At 40.6% G+C, this 21,774-nt stretch overlaps 2 protein-coding genes across 4 annotated transcripts in view; one reads left to right on the top strand and one right to left on the bottom strand.

Annotated features, from left to right (window-relative positions):
• The first annotated feature begins 3,984 nt into the window (after window positions 1-3,984).
• ZNF397 (zinc finger protein 397) lies at window positions 3,985-11,765 on the top strand. 2 transcript variants are annotated; one of them, XM_017511396.2, is made up of 4 exons: window positions 3,985-4,080; window positions 5,334-5,825; window positions 6,097-6,238; window positions 8,507-11,765. In XM_017511396.2, the coding sequence occupies exons 2-4, from the start codon at window positions 5,412-5,414 to the stop codon at window positions 9,550-9,552; spliced, it is 1,602 nt and encodes a 533-aa protein (XP_017366885.1). In that variant the 5' UTR covers window positions 3,985-4,080; window positions 5,334-5,411; the 3' UTR covers window positions 9,553-11,765. The 2 variants fall into 2 exon arrangements, with proteins under 2 accessions (XP_017366885.1, XP_017366886.1); XM_017511397.2 differs by having other exon boundaries at window positions 4,012-4,655.
• A 2,440-nt stretch (window positions 11,766-14,205) lies between these two features.
• Window positions 14,206-21,774, bottom strand: part of ZSCAN30 (zinc finger and SCAN domain containing 30) — a 37,238-nt gene continuing 29,669 nt past the window's right edge. For both annotated transcript variants that reach the window (XM_017511399.2, XM_037732414.1), the window contains exon 4: window positions 14,206-17,660. In XM_017511399.2, coding sequence (XP_017366888.1) covers window positions 16,729-17,660 — 932 coding nt within the window. In that variant the 3' untranslated portion in view covers window positions 14,206-16,728. The remainder of the gene's footprint in view (window positions 17,661-21,774) is intronic.

The following is a 21,774-nucleotide window of genomic DNA, read 5'->3' as shown; positions in this document are numbered from 1 at the left end:
AAGAATGAATGTCGCAAGAAACCTCAAAGGCTTTCTTTGACATCAGCAGCAAACAGAAACAATTTAGTAGCTAAGGCCTTTGTTTGCTGTTTTGGACACTACAAATAAGCAGTGTCTTGCTCTGTTAATACATCCTATTATCTGTCTCTGAAAAATACAACTGCTAAATTAGTGACATCATGGAAGAGCCATAGAATACAATAGTACAGTGACTGTTCTTGATATTCTGTAATTGATGATGTGGTAGCTTACAGTCACTGGCCAGCGCTGGAGGCTCCAAGTTGTTTATACCTCTACCATCCTGTGTTTTCTCAGGCACTCAGAAATCTTACTACAAACCCTCCAACCACTAGCCTTAATATGTGTGTTTTGCTTCCTGCCTGCACATCTCCACTTTGCAACTTACTCCTACTACAGCAATAAAGTCTTAGCTTCATTCAGTTCCTTTCTCTCCCACTCATTCTCACTCTCCCTACTTCTCCCTGCAAGTGGTCCCATGGCATACCATGCATCTAATCCTCTAGAACTGTGAGTAATAAATTATTCTTGTAAAGGCAATTGCCTCTGTGTTTGTCATCTTACCATACCTGATAAAAACAAACCCTGGGTTCATATTAAAATAGTCTAAGCATATTGTTTAAAATGTTCCTATCTATATACTCCATTTCGTTGAATATTTCAAAAACTATCACTAGTTTTTGCATCAATAGTCTTTCTTGTATATATGTATTATATATTCATTCATTTATTTATCAAAATATCCACACAATGCTAGGCCATGCAGGAGAGACAGCCATGGAAGACAAAACCCTTGCCCTCGTGGAATTTATACTCTAGGAATTACAGTGATGAGTGAGGTGAAAGAGCATATATTTTACTTCATTTGAATCCCTACTTTTCTTCTCAGTGTTTCACCTATACAAACGTTCCATAATATTTGCTGAATAAGAAAATGATTTGGCTAGGCGTGGTAGCTCATATCTATAATCTCAGCACTTTGGGAGGCTGAGATGACAAGATCATTTGAGCCCTGGAGTTTAAGACCATCCTGGGCAATATACTGAGATCTTGTCTCTATGAAAAAAAATTTTTTTCTATAAAAAATAAAAATAAAAGGAAATGATTCATTGCCCTTGTGCATCAGAAGCCATTTTCTCTATCCTTTATTATTGAATAGTTGTTTACAGTTTAGAGACTTTCAATGGGCTTAACTCACTTGTTGAATATCATAAAGTAGATCAATGTTATATGATACAGTAACTCAAGCAGTTGGACTTCACTGAATGAACAACCTTACTCACTAGTCACTAATAACGCCTGGAGCCGACATTATTTAACACCTGTCATACATATCACTAAAAAAAAAAGAAACAAAAATTAAGAACATCTGAAGGAGGAGAAAAACATTATACTTCTCTACCCTTGATTCAATAATTTAGCAAATATTTTCATATTAAAGCAGACTGGATATGTGTGAGATTGGAGGTAGGGGAAGATGAAGGGAATGATTTCAGGGGCATTGATACAATCAAGAACACTGAAAGTTAAATAAGTCATGGAAATTGTTGGCTAAGGCCCTTAAGAGGCCCTAAGGAGGCTGTAAGGCCCTACAGCCCTACGGGGTAGTTACTATCTCAGTGGGAATTTAAACTATGTCCCAGAAATTAGCTCTAAATCTCTAGTCTACATCTTTTTGCAAGTAATTATTAATATTTTGTATTTTAAACATACGTAACATAAGGAAGGACAGGAGTCTGGATTTTTTCTCAGTGTCTCACTTTCTTACCTATAGAAGGGAATCAGCTTACCTACTGAAGTGCACATTACTATTGCGCACTCAACATTCATCTGTCTCCCTTTTCTGCTTTTTTAACACAGCCCTAATTTCATGCACTTTCCCCAGAGTGTCTGTGGCCTTTAGGAGAGAGTGGCCTTCTCCTTAGCCCTTGGATATAAATTTCAATATTTCAATTGTCCTAATCCCACCATGGAGGCCTTCTCCACCCTCTCCCCACCCCCCAGCAGGCATGAGGGAGAAATCTGCTCGGGGGAAATAGTTTCCTTTGTCTTATAAAGGGGCAGAAGATAAGGGTGCTCCTCTTCGTTGTCTCTGAACATTATCTGTAATGTAGAACTGAGGGAATCACTTTAGGACCATAAAGGAGGCCAGACTAGAGAACAACACACTTAAAGATGGCAGAGCCAAAAGAAGGAAGAAACCTGTGTCCTTGACAACATTGTCCAGACACAGGGTAACCAACCCTGGTAATGACTTTATCTCCATGCATCTAGCTATTAGGATTTGTTTTAAAAAGGCGTAAACAATAAGGACATTTAGTAAGGTTCCTGTTACTGCAACCAAAAGCATTTCAACTGATAGGCCTCTTCTCTTTCAATAGTTTCACCCTTACATAGTAGGTTTCTCAATATAACAAGGGGTGTTAGGTTGGATAACTGCCAAAATTTCCTCCCATGCTCAAGCTGCTTAATGTCTATTTTCCTTTTCCACCAATCTAGTCCTTCTGTCATCAATACTGCGGAAGTATGTAATGCCAATTCCAGACTTAGGCTTTAAGAGAATTAGCATCTTTCCTCCTCCTTCACTCTCTTGGAAGCCAGTCACCATGTAAGAAAGCTTAGGCCAAACTCCTGAATGGAGAGAGTCCTTATGGAGAAGAATCAAGTTAGCTCCAGCTAAGAGGCAGCACCAAGACTTCAGCAATGTGAGTGAAGCCATCTTGGACCTTCCACCCCAGTTAAGTGAAGATAGCTGCCTCATAAAGCAGAGACTAGCCATCTCTGCTAAGCCCTGCCTGAATTTCTGGCTACAGAACTGTGAGCAATAAAACATCTGCTGTTTTTAGTCACTAAGTCTAGAAGTGGTTCATTATGAAGCAATTGATAATTTATAAACAAATATTATTTGGTTTTTTGCTTTGTAAAATTACTATAGTCATTTCACAATGATAAAGAATTATTTAGTGAGTCACTAACAGCTTTGAATGTTAATAAATATTTTTCTCAAATATGTGTGTTTTAACAGCCTTGGCTCATAAAAGAGAATTTATTTCTATGTATGTATGTATCGCCTTGCTATTATCCTATGCGCATTTTAAAAAATATAACATTTTTTAAATATGTAACATTTAAACACGTAAAATGTAACCTTTTAAAAATAAATACAAATAAATGGGAAACGATTTGCAACTGAGCTGCTATTCTAACAAGCAAAAAATTGTGACAAATAAAAAAAATTTTTTAACCCCTTAATTTTTTAAATGGAAAAAGCCACCTCTGAAGAACCATAAATGGTAAATAAACATGAAGGGGGATCATCTTAAGCTTACAAAGCTAAAACATAAGGCATCATCTTTCACCGACTAAATGGCCAAAGAAAAATTTAAACAGTAAGACTTAATACCAGCAAGCTTCCATTGCATGGAAGCGATAGACTCCTGCGATAGACTCCTGGAGTCAATGACATCAGTCTCCTTCAACTATGGGGACGTAGGCGTCCCTGGTCACAAGCTGCCTGACTTTGGGCGCTGTCTACAGCAGTAAATTGGGGATGATATAGCCACGCCACAGAGCGGTTGTAAAGACTCCAGTGATACTCACAGGCAAGAGCAATATAAGTGACTGTTCATCCTTGCGTTTACTTTTGTCAGAGATCCCGGAAAATAACTGGAATTACAGAAAAATCTGAATATTTTAATGGAAAATTGGGACTGGGATTCGGAAATGAGTTGACACCAACAATGGTGGGTGGCGGCGGGAGCAGGACAGGGAGGGGACGGCCCAGGCGGGTTGCGGAGCTCTACGGGTGCGGCCGCTCACAAGGACCCCGCCTCCTGGCTCATCCTCGGCTGGGCTTGGAGGTTCCGCCGGACTAGCTGCCGCTGGGAGTAGGCGGTGGAAACAGTAGAATCCGCGACTCTGATTGGCTACCTGAGACTGAGGGGCGGGGCGGCGGAGGCTCCGGAGGGCGCGAGAGCGGAACACCGAGGCGCGCACTTCCGGTCTTTGTGGCTTGCAGCTAGGGGTCGGCGGCTCGTTCCCTGGCCGCTCCTGGGCTTCGTGGTGAGGGACGCGGGCCCCTAGGAGGAGGGAACGGGGGAGGGAGCGCCGGCCGAACAGTGGAGGAGCCCAGCTCCTTGGCCTGCCCATCCCCAGGTCGCGGCCCCTTGGCCCGCGCGGCGTCTCCAAGGGAATGGGGGACTTAGAGGAGGCCAGCAATCAAACCCCTGCTTTCCAGGGGAAAACGCAGTTCCCCTGACCGCGTGACCTCGCAAATGCTCCGGGTTTAACCGAGGATATAAAAGTAGAAGGCTACTGAGTGCAGCTGGACTGGTTAATAAATCACAAATTTGTAGGGTACATATTCTAATTAATCTCTAAAGTTAACCATAGGGTGAGGAATGAATTTTACTCATCTGTCCAGACAAACTCAAGGGGATACACTCCTGTCGATATCTCACCATCCTAAAATCTGGTCAAGTTTGGTCTATGTCACAAAATTTAATACATCAATATTTGTTACCATATTTTGCTTTTGAACATTTTTACTCCTTGGATATTCTCAGCTTTTTCAGAGCTGATGTTGATCATTTTGCTTCTTTTGGGTATGTGATACCTATCATGTTCTTGAACACATAGTAAGCATTTTACAGATACTTCTTGGTTCTTGGTCAATTCCTCAGTAGACTCATTCATTCATAAGCAAAAAACTTAAGCTAATGCTCAGTAAGTGCCTCAGTGTTGAAGTAATTCAGTAAACACCAAATGTGATCAAATAGCCAGTATTTACATCAACTCATGTTCAGTGTGAACTTAAGAATGTTACTACCTTAAATGAAAATTAACATGACCTGCTTTAGGTAGAAAGTAACTAAAAATAAACGTTGAAAATCAGTATTGCTAAATTCTGCCTAAATATTGTTACCCTTGGAAGTCTGATTCTGAAGCCTGTATTTTATTTAAAAGAGAGTTCTACAAGTTTTATTAATACATACATGTCAAAGATAGATTTTTCTCCTTGAAACAATCAGAATCGAAAGATAATTGGAAATTTTCTCACTATGTGACTGATGTTAATGTTGCATTCACAGTCTGGCATCTAAAATAATTATGTCTAACATTAATGGTAGGAATTCTTCATAATGGGAGACACTGATTGAGGTTAATGATTTTTAGTTTGTCATCTCATTATTGTTTTAGTGATAGCCCCAAATCTGCTCCCTTTCAATATATTACTAAAGTTACTCATCTTTGTTATTGCAAGTTCTTAGAGATTTTTGTTATTGCCGTAATTTAACTGCTTTTATATTCTTCAGGAAAGAAGAGATCACTCACACTCCTCAAGCACAGAACCCAGGTGTACTGAGATTATTGCTAAGCTCTTTCAGCCAAGAATGGCTGTGGAATCTGGAGTGATTTCAACCCTGATACCTCAGGATCCTCAGGAACAAGAACTAATACTAGTGAAAGTAGAAGATAACTTTTCCTGGGATGAGAAATTTAAGCAAAATGGGAGTACTCAATCCTGCCAAGAATTGTTTCGTCAGCAATTCAGAAAGTTTTGCTACCAGGAGACACCTGGGCCCCGGGAGGCTCTGAGCAGGCTCCAGGAGCTTTGCTATCAGTGGCTAATGCCAGAGTTGAACACAAAGGAGCAGATCTTAGAACTGCTGGTACTAGAGCAGTTCCTGAGCATTCTGCCTGAGGAGCTGCAGATCTGGGTTCAGCAACATAATCCAAAAAGCGGCGAGGAAGCTGTGACCCTGTTGGAGGATTTGGAGAAGGAGTTTGATGACCCAGGGCAGCAGGTGGGAACAGAGAAAAGTGATGTATTGAGGGAAAAGGAAGTTACAGCCTGGAGCGTGTAATGGTATCATACAGTAGGATAAAAAATTTAATGTCTCTACTGAACCCTAACCTGAAGTGACTAATAGAGCCATACCTGTCTATACCCTTGAATGGTCTTTTTCCCCTGTCCTTCCTCCCTGTAGATGTCCTCACTGACCTCTTTGAGATTTTTACTAAGCAAGCTTCCCTAGGAATTTTCTCACAAAACTAACCATATTTTACTGATTTCAGGTCCCAGCTAGTCCACAGGGACCAGCAGTGCCATGGAAGGATTTAACATGTCTCAGATCATCCCAAGAATCAACAAACATCCACCTCCAGCCTTTACAGACACAGCTGAAATCCTGGAAACCATGCCTTTCCCCTAAAAGTGGTGAGGAATGGGAAGTCATCTGGAAACCCTTGACACTTAGGCAGCTGTTTTTGAGAATACAGAATTAATTGCACTTGACAAACTTGCCACATGTGAGCATCACCTTTATTATTCTAAACCAGAGGTGCTCACTTTAGCAGCTTGGTATTCAGCACCCTTCATGAATTGCTGTCAGCCCTCTTATGACACTTTCCCTGTTATTCATTCACTTATTTCATTATTTTATAACTTTATAAAATGTTAATACATGTCTGGTGCTGTGGTAGGCCCTGGGTCTCTGTCTTAAAGAGGTTTCAGGTCTGGGTGGTGATGGGCAAGTAAAAAGGCAATTGCAATGTAGTGTAGTAAATTATAGAATAACAGTAGGCACTGGGTACTGTTGGAGTGCATCTAAAGGCACCTAACCGAGTCTTAGAGGATCAAGGAACACTTCCCGAAGGAAGAAAATCTAAGCTAAGACTTGAAGAGTAGGAGAAAGCCTATGAGTAAATAGGTGGGAGGAGGAGTAGCCCAAATAAAGGCCATACCATCCCAAAGGTGGGAGAATACAACCCATTCTGGAAATTGCAGGTAGTTAAATTTGACTTGAATGGAGAATTGACAGGGGAAAAATGGTAAGAGAAGAACCAGAGAGGAAAATAGGATCCAGGTCCCCGCTTTATGTCGTGCCAATTTGTTTGTATAGTTTCTTAAGTGCAGTGGGGTGCAGTTGAAGGATTTTGGACAAGAGAGTGACATAGTTTGATTTGTAGTTTAGAACTTAGCTGCAAATGAAGAATCAAGTGAGGAAGGCAAGAGTGTAGTCCTATTAGAGACTGCTGTAATCCAAGTGACCACAGTGTATTCAATCAATATGTGTTATGGTAAGGGGTGGAGAACATAAAAGTTGACTCCTGTTCATCAGCATTTTTTTTTATTTTTATTTTTATTTTTTGAGGCAGAGTCTCACTCTGTCATAAGACACCAGGCTGGAGTGCAGTGGCACGATCTCAGCTCGCTGCAACCTCTGCCTCCTGGGTTCAAGCAATTCTCTTGCCTCAGCCTCCTGAGTAGCTGGGACGACAGGCATGTGCCACCACGCCCAGCTAATTTTTGTATCTTTAGTAGAGATGGGGTTTCACCATGTTGGCCAGGATGGTCTGGATCTCTTGACCTCGTGATCCACCCACCTTGGCCTCCCAAAGTGCTGGGATTATAGTGCGCCCGGCCTCATCAGCATTTAAATTGCATTGCAACATCTGGTAATTGTTAAAACTAGAGTGTGACGGAGAGGAATTAAGAATGATACTGAGGTTTCAGTCTTGAACAGTCTGGTTAATGGTAGTGCTGTTCATGTAAATGAGAAAACATAAGGAAAAACAAATACATCTGATGACGTGTTTAGATTGGTACATTTTGTTGCTTGTTAAATATTCAAAAGTAAAATGCCCAATTAGCATAAGACTCTAGAGCTTAATAAAATAGGGATAAAATTGGGGACTTGGGCAGACATTAGTCAGACAATAGCTTACAATATAAGTTATAATGGAAGCCAAGGGTAGAGAGTTTGTAGAATAAGGTTACCTGAGAGCCCAAAACAGAAGCTGGAGGAACACTTGTGTTTGAGTGATTCACCCTAGAATCTAAAAATGAACAGCCACAGAAATCAGGCTAATAGCACTGGAAGAGAATGTCTCTAGAAGGAAGGTGTGATCCTTAGTGTCAGTGCTACAGAGAGATTAAGTAATAATCCAGAAAGTACCCATTGGATTGAAGAGCTATGAAGTTAGTGACCTTGATGACAGTAGTATCAGTGAAAGTAGGGGACGGGGACACAGTAAGGCAGAAACCAGATTGTAGAATGGGGATCCTTTCACTTGAAAGGCTGCAGACAACTCTTTCAAGAAACCACTATGAATGAGAGTGAGTGAGGTTGCTTAAGAGAGGTATGTAGGCAAGAAGGTTGATTTTAAAAGGTGAGAGACACTTAAGCTTCTTTAAAAGCTGATGAACAGGAGTCAGTTGAGAAAAGGGTTGTAAATAGTAGAAGAATATTACAGGTAATTGATCAATTGATGTCTCAAAAGAGGCAGGAAAGGATGAAATTCAAAGTGTAGATGCAGACTATTAGATAAGAAGAGAGACCCTCTTTTGGCCAACTGAATAAAAAAAGATACTGGAGGACAGTGACATCTTTGTAGGTAGAAGCGTCTGTTTTCTCTCATGTAGAAAGTATTGAGAGTGACTAGAGAAAGGTAATATCTATTTTTTTGCTATTTATTGTTTCAGATTGTGAGAACAATGAAACAGCAACAAAGGAGGTCATCTCAGAAGAATCACAGGGACTCCCTCAGGAACCTTCATTTGGAGGAATTAGTGAGCATGAAAAAAATTTAGAGTGGAAGCAAGGAAGTGCTTCAGGGGAGAAACTAAGATCCCCTTCCCAAGGGGGCAGTTTTAGTCAAGTGATCTTCACAAACACATCTCTAGGAAAGAGAGACCTTTATGATGAGGCTGAAAGATGCTTGATTCTAACTACAAACTCTATAATGTGTCAGAAAGTTCCTCCCGAAGAGAGACCTTATAGATGTGATGTATGTGGGCACAGCTTCAAGCAGCATTCCTCTCTAACACAACATCAGAGAATCCATACTGGAGAAAAGCCCTATAAATGTAACCAATGTGGGAAGGCATTTAGTTTGAGGTCCTATCTTATTATTCATCAGAGAATTCATAGTGGTGAGAAAGCATATGAATGTAGTGAATGTGGGAAAGCTTTCAATCAGAGCTCAGCCCTCATTCGACATCGGAAAATCCATACTGGTGAGAAAGCTTGTAAATGTAATGAGTGTGGCAAAGCATTCAGTCAAAGTTCCTATCTCATTATTCATCAAAGAATTCACACTGGTGAGAAACCTTATGAGTGTAATGAGTGTGGGAAAACCTTTAGCCAGAGTTCAAAACTCATTAGACATCAGCGAATTCACACAGGAGAGAGACCCTATGAATGTAATGAATGTGGAAAAGCTTTCAGGCAGAGCTCAGAGCTGATTACTCATCAGAGAATACATAGTGGAGAGAAACCCTATGAATGTAATGAATGTGGAAAAGCCTTCAGTTTGAGCTCAAACCTTATCAGACATCAGAGAATTCATAGTGGAGAGGAACCTTATCAGTGTAATGAATGTGGTAAAACCTTCAAAAGGAGCTCAGCCCTCGTTCAGCATCAGAGAATTCATTCTGGGGATGAAACTTATATATGTAATGAATGTGGGAAGGCTTTCAGGCACAGATCTGTCCTTATACGCCATCAGAGAGTCCACACTATAAAGTAATTTGTGAATACTCTAAATAGTGTAAATACTTCAGTCAAATTTTTATGTTTGTTAGTCAAAAGAGTTTACTTTAGAGCTAAATGCCGTAAAGGTTATAAAATACTAGGTCTTGAGTCTAGCTTGCTTTGTGCAGTATTTCCCAGTGCTAAAATGTTCCTTGAAAGCTTTTCCTGTGACTAATCGGAAGACAGAAAAATCATTACTTTCTGCTCTTTTCTTATCATTAGGAATACTCAGGAAATATGAAAAATGGGAATGTAACATTGAAACCTCATTTTCTGTGAAAATGTCATGAGAAGGATATAGCAACCCAAGCTCTGTCACTGCATCTGATTGTTAGTGTACCATCTTAGGGGGCTGATGTGGACCGTGTGAGGCACTTAGTCTCAGAACTTAAAAAAAAAAAAAAAAAATTACTGACCCAATAACAAATAGTGACAAAGCAGCAAGAAAAGTGGGGAAATGGCTTCATCAATGATTTGTTGAGCCCCAGGCAGGCCAGGAATTAGATAGGCATGAGAAAGAATATAAATTAATTTACCCAAAGGTTATTTTTGAGTAGCTAGTTTACGCCAGGGACTAGAAATACAGTGGAAAACAAGACCATAATCTCTAGAGTCTAATGGGCAAGGCAGCCAAACAGGCAGTGACAGTGGAATGGTCGTTGCCATGTGACCTTAAGGAGCACCTGACTCAGCCTTGGATAAGGAAAAGGGGGAAACGGCCTGAAGGATGAGAAGGAGTTAGCCAAGGTGGTAGGCCAGGGATGAAGCTTCCCAGTAAAGAATAGCCAAAGGCCAGAAACAAAGTGTGGAGCATTCCTTGAGCTCCTGTTGTAGAGATGTCTTGTCTGTCAGAGAAGTCTGGGTCTGGCCAGACTCTTAAGTGTGCCAATAGAGAACTTCCTGTTAACAAACAAAACCTGGAGCCCTTGGACCACAGGGTAGTCAAGAGCTTTGTCTTGGTTTATGTGACCCCAGAGAAAGGGCAAGTATGTGGTTTCCTTTCCCAATTTGTAGGCTAGCCTAGAACTTCCATGAGGGTAGTGGTGGGAATGAAGAAGGGAAAGAGCCCAGCCTATACCTCAAGAGTCTGTTAGTGTTAAGACTCCCTCTCCCAGCCTTAAGATTCTCCTTTGATTCTAAAGACAATATCAGATTTCTTCTATTTCCAAGGCTCTGGATCAGAAGCTGCCATATCATTTGTTTCTGGGCCTGTATCCCCACAAATCCTAGTATATTCCCTTGGGCTTTGATGCTCAAAAACTATTTGTCAGTTGCTGGGTCTGTGGCATTCTTTAGGTACCTCGTACATGTTCAGTTTTGTCTTATGTCACCAGTATTTCATACCTTTTGCAAATTTTATTAGTGCTAAAAGGAAGTGACAACTGAAACTAATGTTCACAGTCAGTCGAGACTTCCCATTTCTGGGGGGACTAGCAGGAAAAGAATATTTAGACTAATGCTGAGTGCAAGATGGAATATTGTACATGTTAACCAGCAACACAAAGACTTATTCAGAAGACCTAATAGGTTGGAGGAATAACACACCTCACCAAAAACAAACCTGTATGGAAATCTAGAATCCTGTGCATAGAAAAAGAATTTTCATAAGGATAAAAAGAAGCAAAGAGAAGTAATGCTGTTATTGGGGTATACATCAGTGGACATGTGCTAACCAGTAAGAACAGCAGGAGGCCTAAAGGCCCAAGTTTGGGGAGAGAATATGGAAATAAATGGATGGCATCATTTGGAAAAGATTTAAGATATTAAAATACATGGTAAGAGCTACTCAACTCTTATTTTCCTCCTTTTCCACAAAGACCCGAAGAAACTGAAAAGGTAGGACATTAAGTAGGGGAATTGTATGTTGCAAAAGGGAAATACTCTTTATGCAAGAAAGCTCTTCTGTATGTCAGTAAGAAATGTAATAAGCCAAGCACAAGTGGCTCACAAGTATAATCCCAGCACTTTGGGAGGCCAAGGCTGGAGGATTGCTTGAGACCAGGAGTTCAAGACCAGCCAGGGCAGCATAGCAAGAACCCCATCTCTACAAAAAATCAAATCTGCCAGGTATGGTGATGCATGCCTGTAGTCCCAACTACTTGGGAGGCTGCGGTGAGAGGTTTACTTGAGCCCTGGATGTCAAGGGTGCAGTGAGTTGAGATCACACCACTGCACTCCAGCATGGGAGACAGAGCAAGACCCTGTCTCCAAACCAAAAAAAGGAAAAAAAGAAATGTAATAGATACTTGCTAAGGGCTTTGTATACCCTTATTAATGTTACTTCTCATCACAGTACATAGGTAGCAGATGAGGAAATGAAGGCTAAAGGTCATATATCTATAAAGTGGGGAAGCCAGAATTTGAACTCAGAACCTGACTGTGGAGCCACTTCAGTATACTGTCTCCCCATAAGTTCCAGTAGAAAAAAAATGCTACTTAAAAGTAGGAAAATCACAAAATAAGTGCCAATGAACAATACATAAATGTTCAACCTCACTACAGTTAAAATGTATATTAAAGCAAGAGGTGAGATGATACTTTTCTTTATAAAACTGACAGGGATTCAGGGACATTGGGACTCTAATGCTGTTGGTAAGACATGAATACATACTGTCTCTGGCAATCAATACCAGAAGCCTTAAGCATTGCCTTTTCACTTTGTACCTGGAGATGTATATTTCAGAAACCATCATGAATGTATGCAAAATCCTAAAAGCTGTTAAAACTGATTTCAACAGGCTGGGCGCAGTGGCTCACGCCTGTAATCCCAGCACTTTTGGGAAGCCAAGGCAGGTGGATCACCTGAGGTCAGGAGTTTGAGACCAGCTGACCAATATGGTGAAACTCTGTCTCTACTAAAAATACAAAAAAATTAGCCGGGCGTGGTGGCATGTGCCTGTAGTCCCAGCTACTCGGGAGACTGAGACGAGAATTGCTTGAATCCGGGCAGTGGAGGTTGCAGTAAGCCGAGATTGTACCACTGTACTCCAGCCTGGGTAACAGAGCAAGACTCTGTCTCAGAAAAAAAAACTGATGTCAACTAATATTAAATGAAGTATTCATGCTATATTGTTAAGTAAAAATATTACAATATGTACCATATGATCCCATGTAAAATATATATTTATGCATTAAAAATACTGAAAATATTTAAACTCAAAGTGCTATACTGGTTATCTCTGGGTGCTGAGGTTGTAGGTGATGTAATTTTTCTCTGGTGTTTTTCTGTGTGTTTTCCAAATTTTTCTATAGTAAATATCTAATACTCTTAGGAGGAAAAGTGAATGGAAGTCCAGGATACTTGAGAAAATATTTTAAAAGGCACTTGCTGGCGGGCACAGTGGCTCACACCTGTAATCCCAATTCTTTGGGAGGCTGAGTTGGGCAGATCACCTGAGGCCAGGAGTTTAAGACCAGCCTGACCAACATGGAGAAACTCTATCTCTACTAAAAATACAAAATTAGCCGGATATAGTGGTGCATGCCTGTAATCCCAGCTACTTGGGAGGCTGAGGTTGCAGTGAGCTGAGATTGCATGACTGCACTCCAGTCTGGGCAACAGGAGTAAAATCTGAAACAACTTGCTTTTCATAGCATCTCTGTTTCTTCCAAGTCTCAGGAAATTAGCTAACTTGTTAATTCCGATCCCTTCATCATTGGTAAAATGACAATGGCAAACATATCCATCTCACACATAGTATATTAAAAAGTCTACAAATTATAAATCCTCGTGCAAAAGCAATTACTTGCCTGAAAGATTTACAGTTCAGAAAAGCAATAGCTTTGAAGTGGAGATCTTTGAAGGTCTTTTATTATTAGAGCTTTTCCATGTATTCTGTAGCCATAAGCAAGTCACCTTCCAACTCTAGACTCTCACTTTAAAGAAGCTGATGTATTCAACATTCCATTTTTTATGAAATGGAAGGGGCACGAATATAAGGTGGATGTCAAAGGAAATTTTTTCTTCCTTCACCACTCTTGGAAGAAAAGTAATTCATGCCTTTCCCTTCTGCTCAGGGCTGTCCTGTTTCTCTTGGTATAGAAGCAGTCTGGGGAGTAATAATGTCTACCTTAAATGAATCTTACACAGATTTTAGAAGATAATGTGCAATTTAGGCAATAACATTGGTTTCCTGCCTTTCCCCACCTTCCTCATTTCCATTGCCTGCGACTAACACATCCAGCTGAAAGGATTGGAAATTTAAAGCAAATCTGACCCTCATCTCTCTGAGCTCAAGGAGAACCTGCTGAGGGAAGAAGGAAGTCATGGCAGGTCCACAGGTCTAAGTTTGGTCTTTCTCAGCAACTAGTGTTGAAGATTCCAATCTGGTACATGTGGCCACCTCCTCTAACAGGACGAGAAAGTCCTCATTCTGATGGACATAGGATGTGTTTATGTTTAAAGATGACCCTTCTTGCTCTCATTCCCATTGTCTTTCAACAACAACTGAATCTCAGATGCCCTCTCACTTTGGTTAACCGCAGCCCCAGAGACTGGCTATTTTAGTTTACTGACATTTTTTGGCCCAGGAAATAGAAACTGAGAACACCAATTCCCTGTCTTCTTCCCACAACCTCTTCCCCATCCTCGTATCATTAGCTCCATGCATGTTGTGTTCCCTATTCCTGAGTGAATAATTTCAAAGCAAACTTTTAAAACTCAAGTTTTATTACATCTTTCATTACATTCTAATAATAAACAGTTGAAGTATACACTCAAAAGTATAAATTTTGAAATTAGTTACCAAAAATTATTTACTAAACAGTTTTACTAAAAATAATAGGATTGGGAAAAATAAACACTAATAGACAGTACTCCAAAATGTTAACGTTTCTATGGACAATGAGATTCGGGGTGGTTTACGCTTTCTCATTTTCTGTATTACCAATATTTAGAATTCACAATCAGGAGAGAAACCTATTAAATGATATTTAAAACATTAAATCTGATTGTCACCTATAGGAAAAGGCAACTCGCTATCCATTTGAAGGATCCCTTTAGACTTCTGATCTACCTCACTTGATAACTGCACAACCTCTAGACACAAAGGGAATGAATTGTCCCCTAAATTTCACCTCCCCTATTAGCCACAACTGCAGTAATATGGTTTGGCTCTGTGTTCCCACCCAAATCTCATCTTGAATTGTAATCCCCAGGTGTTGAGGGAGGAACCTGGTGGGAGATGATTGGATCACAGGGGCAGATTTCCCCCTTGCTGTTCTCATGATAGTGAGTGAATTCTCATGAGATCTGTTTTTTTGGTAAGTGCCTGGCATTTCCCCTGCACTCACTCTCTCGCCATCTTGTGAAGAAGATGCCTGCTTCCGCTTCACCTTCAGCCATGATTTAAGTTTCCTGAGGCCTCCCCAGCCCTGCAGAACTGTGAGCCAATTAAACCTCTATTGTTTATAAATTACCCAGTCTGGGGCAGTATCTTTATAGCAATGTGAAAATGGACTAATAGAAGCAGTGATTACAAGTCTTCTTTAGAAATGACACCATCTAGAAGGACATCTTAGTAGAGGAATCAAACTTTCTCTTAGATAATTAATTGCCCTCAGCAATTGTGGGTTAATTAAAAATGCCAAAATAAAAATTAGCAGAGAGACTTACAGGCAGAGGTTATAGCACATACAATGAAGATAAGATAGCATCTGGAGACACCCCTTCATCAGGACTCTTCTCTGCAGCAGGAATTAGTTACCATAAAGCCTGGCTCAGAATCCCCATGTGTTTGGTTTCCCTTTTTCTACTTACAATCACAGAGTTGGGGAGCCTATCCTAGACCCAGCGTGACCTATGAGACCCTAAAGTGCTCAGAATTAGTGTGGTGGGAGACTCCGGTGCATCTGATGGGAAAAGGCATGTATGCACACAGGGAAAGAATGCGTATCAGAGGCCCGAGAGACAGTGGGGACTGGAGTATGTCTTATGACTCTGGGACTCAGGAAGTGGGAAGCATAAAGGAACACAGTGATCTGCGGGCATGTATACACATAGGGAAAGAATGCATATCAGAGGCCCAAGAGACAGTGGGGACTAGAGTGTTTGTGTCTCATGACTCTGGGACTCAGGAAGTGGGAAGCATAAAGAAACACAGTGATCTGCCTTCCCAGGCTCCACTATTCCCCATTCCCTGCCCCCTCCCCTCCTTACCAGGCTTGCAGACCCTGAGCTATTATACTTGAGGGCAGTAAATATTTGTTGAATTACTCCCTCAGGTTCCTTTAAAAAAAAATAGGTCTATGACAATTTCTGCAGTAGAGTCGTGATGAAGGGGTGTCTCTAGATCCTGTTCTTCTCTTTTCCCCTGCTCTTGCTACCTTCTACCCACCTTTAGGTCTAACTGCGATGTCATCACATCCAGGAAGTCTTTAGTGATTCATAGACCATGTTTAGGTATCTCTGCCATGTACTTTGCCAGAATCCTGCATTTTTCCTACCAAAGCATTTATCACACTTTACTGTAATTACTGTTTAGTATATATGCATATCCTATTAGCCCTTAACTCTTGGAGGGCAATGACCATGTTCAACTCAATGCATAGCACATAGCAGGTGCTCAATAAACAAGTAGACCTGCATTGACCTCAGCAGGAAACTCAGGGTTGAGGAGAGAACTGGCAAGGGGGCAGAATGAGGCAGCATTCCTTAGGTACTATTTAACTGCCTCAGATACTATTAAACTAATAGCATAATTCAGTATTTCACAATCTCTGAATCCAACATTTCAGATAGTTGAGTAACTCTCAACACATGCCTTCACCCGCCAAAATACAAATGCTCTTTCCAGGTACATTTGCCATCTTATAAGATGCTCTTTCAAGATCTGTCCCAATCCTGACACTACTGTGAAGATGCCCAGTGGAAACTGTATCTGAGTTGGCAGAGAGTGGAGTGAAGGGGATACTGATAGGTCTTATCTGGAAATGGGTTAGGCATTTCAAGGAAATATCTACCATTCTTTTTGGAGAAGACCTGGGTAAAGTTTTCTTCCATTCAACACGTCAATAATCATAACAAACATCTTTGTGTGGATGTCCTCTTGGAGTACTGAACTGGGCTGGAAGGACAGAAGTCCTGCTCTCAGGAAACTTCTATTTTCTGTGGAGTCTCACCCCTACAGTGAATTTCTTGCATTTCACAATTGTACAACTCTTACCCACAGAGTTAAACTCTGGTGTGTGTTCTCTGATGCTGCATAAGGCCTGACCTATGCCTAAATGTTTTTCTACATTCACTACATTCATAAGGCTTCTCTCCAGTGTGAATTCTCTGGTGCTGGGTGAGGGCTGAGCTCTGATTGAAGGATTTTCCACATTCATTACATTCATAAGGTTTCTCTCCAGTGTGAATTCTTTGATGTTCAATAAGGATAGAGCTCCTACCAAAAGCCTTACCACACTCAATACATTCATAGCCTTTATCTCCTGTGTGAATTTTCTTATGCTGAATAAGGGCTGAGCTCCGGCTGAAGGCTTTCCCACATTCTCCACATTCATAAGGCTTCTCTCCAGTATGGATTCTCCGGTGCCTGATGAGCTCTGAGCTGCCCCTGAAGGCTTTTCCACATTCACAACATTCATAAGGTTTTTCACCACTATGAATTCTTTGATGTCTAACAAGGTCTGAGCTCAAACTGAAGGCTTTGCCACATTCTTTACATGCATAAGGTCTCTCTCCAGTATGAATTCTCTGATGTCTGATCAGCTTTGAGCTCTGGCAAAAAGCTTTCCCACAGTCAAAGCACTCATAGAGTTTTTCCCCAGTGTGAACTCTCTGTTGTGTAATATCATTTGAATTCATACTGAAACTTCCTTCACTCTCATGAGATTCAAGGACACTGTGTTCTGTGGGGATTCTTTTGTTAAAGGTTGACAGAGTAAAATGTCTTTCCTGAGAAGGAAGCTGACTGATTTTGTTCCCTGCAACATTACCCTTTTGCTTCTTAGAGTTGTCCAGACCTCCCAAAGCTTCTTCAACTATCTGTTTGGAAGGTGTTTCCCCAGGAAGTTTTCCTGGAGATATCATAGCTGCTGAGGCTACACATTCAATAATTTCTTGCTTTGCCATCAACACTTTGCCAGCCACCATCTTGCCGTCTACAAATGTGAATAGAAAGTGCAGGTAGCATTTACTTCCCATGACAGAAGAAAGGAAACTGTTGTAGCAGGAACAGAAAATAAACCTAATGAAATAGATATTTATCTATTAAAAGGACAATTCTGAAAACTAGATTCCCAATCTAGAAATCAGAGAAGTAGCCTGGGGTAGCAAAATACGGCCCCCCTCAGAGAGTAATGTAGACAAAGAAATGAATTAGTATTGGAGAAGAGTGACAGTGAACAAGATATTAGTTAGAGGAAATAGTGACAAACAGTAATATTGCTGATAAACCAGGAAGCCAGGAGACAATCCTGGGTTAGGGAAGATGCATTTTTAGATAATGAGATAATGGGGGGAAAAAGTAAAAAGAAATGGTCAGGATAAAGAAAGATATCTAAGAGGCTTAAATCTGTGGTCTCCTAGCAACATCAGAGAGCAGAAGATATGATTAGGAAATACTCTGAGAGTTAGCACTGAACAGAGGTAGGGGGCAGGAACTAGAAAGCATTAAAGCAATTTCAGAGTCTGATAGGTTTCAAATGAATCAAATCATTATAAGCAAACAGAATAAGACACAGACCCAGAGAAAAGACATACAGGTTCCTGACTCATTCTTGAGTCAGGTGGGAATTTTTTTTAACATTAAAAATTTTTTTCACTTAAATCATCCATGGATACAAAAGAATCTTATAGTTTTACTTCTTAAAATGTATAAGTGGCCGAAGAAAGGGGTGGAGACAACTCCTTCTTTGAGCATTTATACATAAAAACATGACTGCCCAGAGCCAAATCTTCTGGCTCTCACACAACATGCCCCATCTTTAGTAGTCTCCCATTATGAGTTACTGGATATCTATCTTGATAACTACAGTAACTCATAATAGGAGGCTACTAGAGATGGAGCATATTATATCAGCCATCTACTGGTTATATCTAGGGATTTCTAGTGACTAGAAATGGCTGATATAACTTGAATTATTTTATTCTGAAAAATTGTTAAGTTGGTCTCATCTTCCCAAAAGTCCTCTAAACGTATATGCATTTTATAGATCAGGAAACAGGCTCAGAGAAGCTAAGTGAGGCCACAGAATTAATAATTGTTGGAGTTAGGATTCAAATAAACATTCTTAACATCAAAGCTTGCAATCTTTATGCTATCTGCCTTCCCAATTGGAAGGATGCAGGGCCATAGTTGCACTGAAATGAAATGTAACTTAAAAATCATTTAAATTTGGCTTTGGAAAAGCATTATATTTTTATATAAAAATGAATACCTATTTCTGATATTGAGTTCACAACATTTCAAACACAACAAAAAAGCATCACAGCTGATACCTGACAAAAGGAGAGGGCTGTCTGGCTTCCCGTTTCCCTATTCCTTACCAGAAATTAAACACAGACAACATCACCTCTAAAATTCATACTGCCCTTAAATTTTAGATAGAAATTTGAATTATTCAGTTTCACTTATTCAAAAAGAAAACATTTATGAAAAAATATGCTTGCATATAATAAAGGCATAAAAATTAAAAGTACGAAATACGTTAAAGTCAGAGGCCTGATAACCTAATGATAAATTTTCTAAAAGTAAGAAATAGGTCAAATTATTAAGAGTACCAATTATAGGGTATAAAGTGACAATATAATTGTGTTAGAACAAAATTAAAGGCAATGAAAATCAGAAAAGCAATGTAACTTATCTTACTTTAAATATATCTTCAAATTCTATAACTACATAAAGTTAAATTATGAGACCAGAGAAAATCTAACCTCAGATGTATACATCAGGAAGACATCAAGATTTTCATTTGTTCAACTATATATTATTATATTAAAAAATCAGAATAGATAGCTAACTAGAGTAATTCTTAGAAAAGACAAATAGAGATTACAATCAGAGGCTGGGTATGGTGGCTCACACCTGTAATCCCAGCACTTTTGGAGGCTGAGGCAGGCAGATCACTTGAGGCCAGGGGAGTCTAAGATCAACCTGGCCAATTGGCAAAACCCTGTCTCTACTAAAAATAGAAAAATTAGCTAGGCATGGTGGTGCATGCCTATATTCCCAGCTACTCAGGTGGCTAAGGCACAAGATTCACTTGAACCTGGGATGTGCAGGTTGCAGTGAGCCAAGATCATGCCACTGCATAGCAGAAAGATACTGTCTCAAAAACAAAGAAAAAGAAAGATTACAATAAGAAATGGTCACTTATTTAGAAATACTGGCATAGTGATAACCCAATGAATCCAATTAATATCTCCCAAGAATGAAAACGGATTCATAATCAGGCCCAAGTCTGGAGGCTGGAGGGTGGGGTACAAATGTATAGAAGGATCTTTGGAGAAGAAATAAAGTACAGGTTTCTCTGTTAGAAGAGCTCTTCTGTTTTTGTTTGTTTGTTTGTTTTTAACAGAGTCTTACCCTGTCACTCAGGCTGGAATTTAGGGTACAATTATAAGACACTGCAGCCTTGAAATCCTGGACTCAAGAGATCCTCCCCCATCAGACTCCCCAGTAACTAGGAGTACAGGTGCACATCATTCCACCCAGTTAATTTTTAAAATTTTTTGTAGACATGGGGTCTTGCCAGGTTGCCCAGACTGGTCTTGAACTGCTGGGCTCAAGCAATCCTCCTGGCTCAGCCTCCCAAAGTGCTGGGACTACAGGAATGAGCCACCACACCCAGCTAGCTATTCTCTTTAACACACCTCCTGTTATTCCCACTTGTTCTCTGGGGTGGCTCCTCAGTGAGTTCTGCCAGCTCAGCACTTCAGTGAGCAATTCCATCCTGTTTGGTTTAAAATCCTTTTAATTAGGGTTGTGGTCTTCAAATGCACATTGAGGAGTATGCTTTTAGCCTTAATGCTATGTCAGTGATGCCACTGCTCACCTAGTTCCCCTTTACCAATACGATGTCTCCTTCCCTCAGCCACTGTGAATTTTGGCTTCCTATGATCTGAATGTCTCTGTCTCCCAAAAATTCATATGTTGAAGTCCTAACCCCCAAGGTGATGGTATTAGGGAGTATGGCTTTTTGGAAGGTGACTAGGTCTTGAGGGCTTAATGCCCATTTTATAAGGGCCTAGGGTGCTCATTTGCCCCTTACACCATGTGAGGAAACATGAAAAGGTGTCATCAATAAGAAAGTGGGACCTCACCAAATACCAAATCTGCTAGCACCTTGAACTTCTCAGCCTCCAGAACTGTAAGAAGTAAATCTGTGTTGTTTACAAGCCATTTGGTTGATGGCATTTTGTTATAGCAATTCTAACAGATTAAAACAGCTCCTAACTACACAGAAGTGCCTCCTTCTGTAGAGTTACCCTGGCTGATGACAGCCACTTGGCCCAGGAAGTACCTTCCTCCCTCATTGCCCCATCTCTGCCTCAAGAAGAGACAATTCTGCAGTGCAATTATGCTTCAGAGGCCCATGAAACACTCCAAGGATTAGACCAAGGCTGATTGTAACTGAGACCACATCACGGCTTGCTCTTTTCCCTTCCTAATCCTGCTTCTCTCCCTCCATTAGAGATTTTTCCTGAAGAACACATCCTCAATAAATCACCTGCACCCAAATCTCCATCTCAGGCTCTACTTCTGGCAAGGCAAACTATAAAGCTAGTGAAACACCTACAAGAAACTTATAATTCAAGTTTGTAAAAATGGCATGATAACTCTTACAACCATAACACAGTGGGCCCCTCCAGCAACTTAAACCTCATGACCTAGGTGAAAGCTGTAAAAGGATCCACATTAAATCTTCAGAGGCAGGGCTGACTAGGACTTTAAGACTGAAAAGAGACTAGCATAAGGGAGACTTAAGAGGAATCCAGTCAAGGCCATTCATGACCATGGGACCAGGCATAAACGGAGAATGAGTAAACCTTGTTTAGGCCAAGGACATTGGAAAGATAGAACCACTATTACTGATAAGCTGACTAAATCAATAATATACTGCCACTATGAAGTAGTAAACAAATAAAAAGTTATGGCCGGGCACGGTGGCTCACGCCTGTAATCCCAGCACTTTGGGAGGCCGAGGCGGGTGGATCACAAGGTCAAGAGATCGAGACCATCCTGGTCAATATGGTGAAACCCCGTCTCTACTA

This window comes from Cebus imitator, unplaced genomic scaffold (assembly GCF_001604975.1).
Source record: "Cebus imitator isolate Cc_AM_T3 unplaced genomic scaffold, Cebus_imitator-1.0 Scaffold448, whole genome shotgun sequence".
In the NCBI taxonomy this organism is placed as follows: domain Eukaryota; kingdom Metazoa; phylum Chordata; class Mammalia; order Primates; family Cebidae; genus Cebus; species Cebus imitator.
This window is presented reverse-complemented; position numbering and strand designations above follow the sequence as displayed.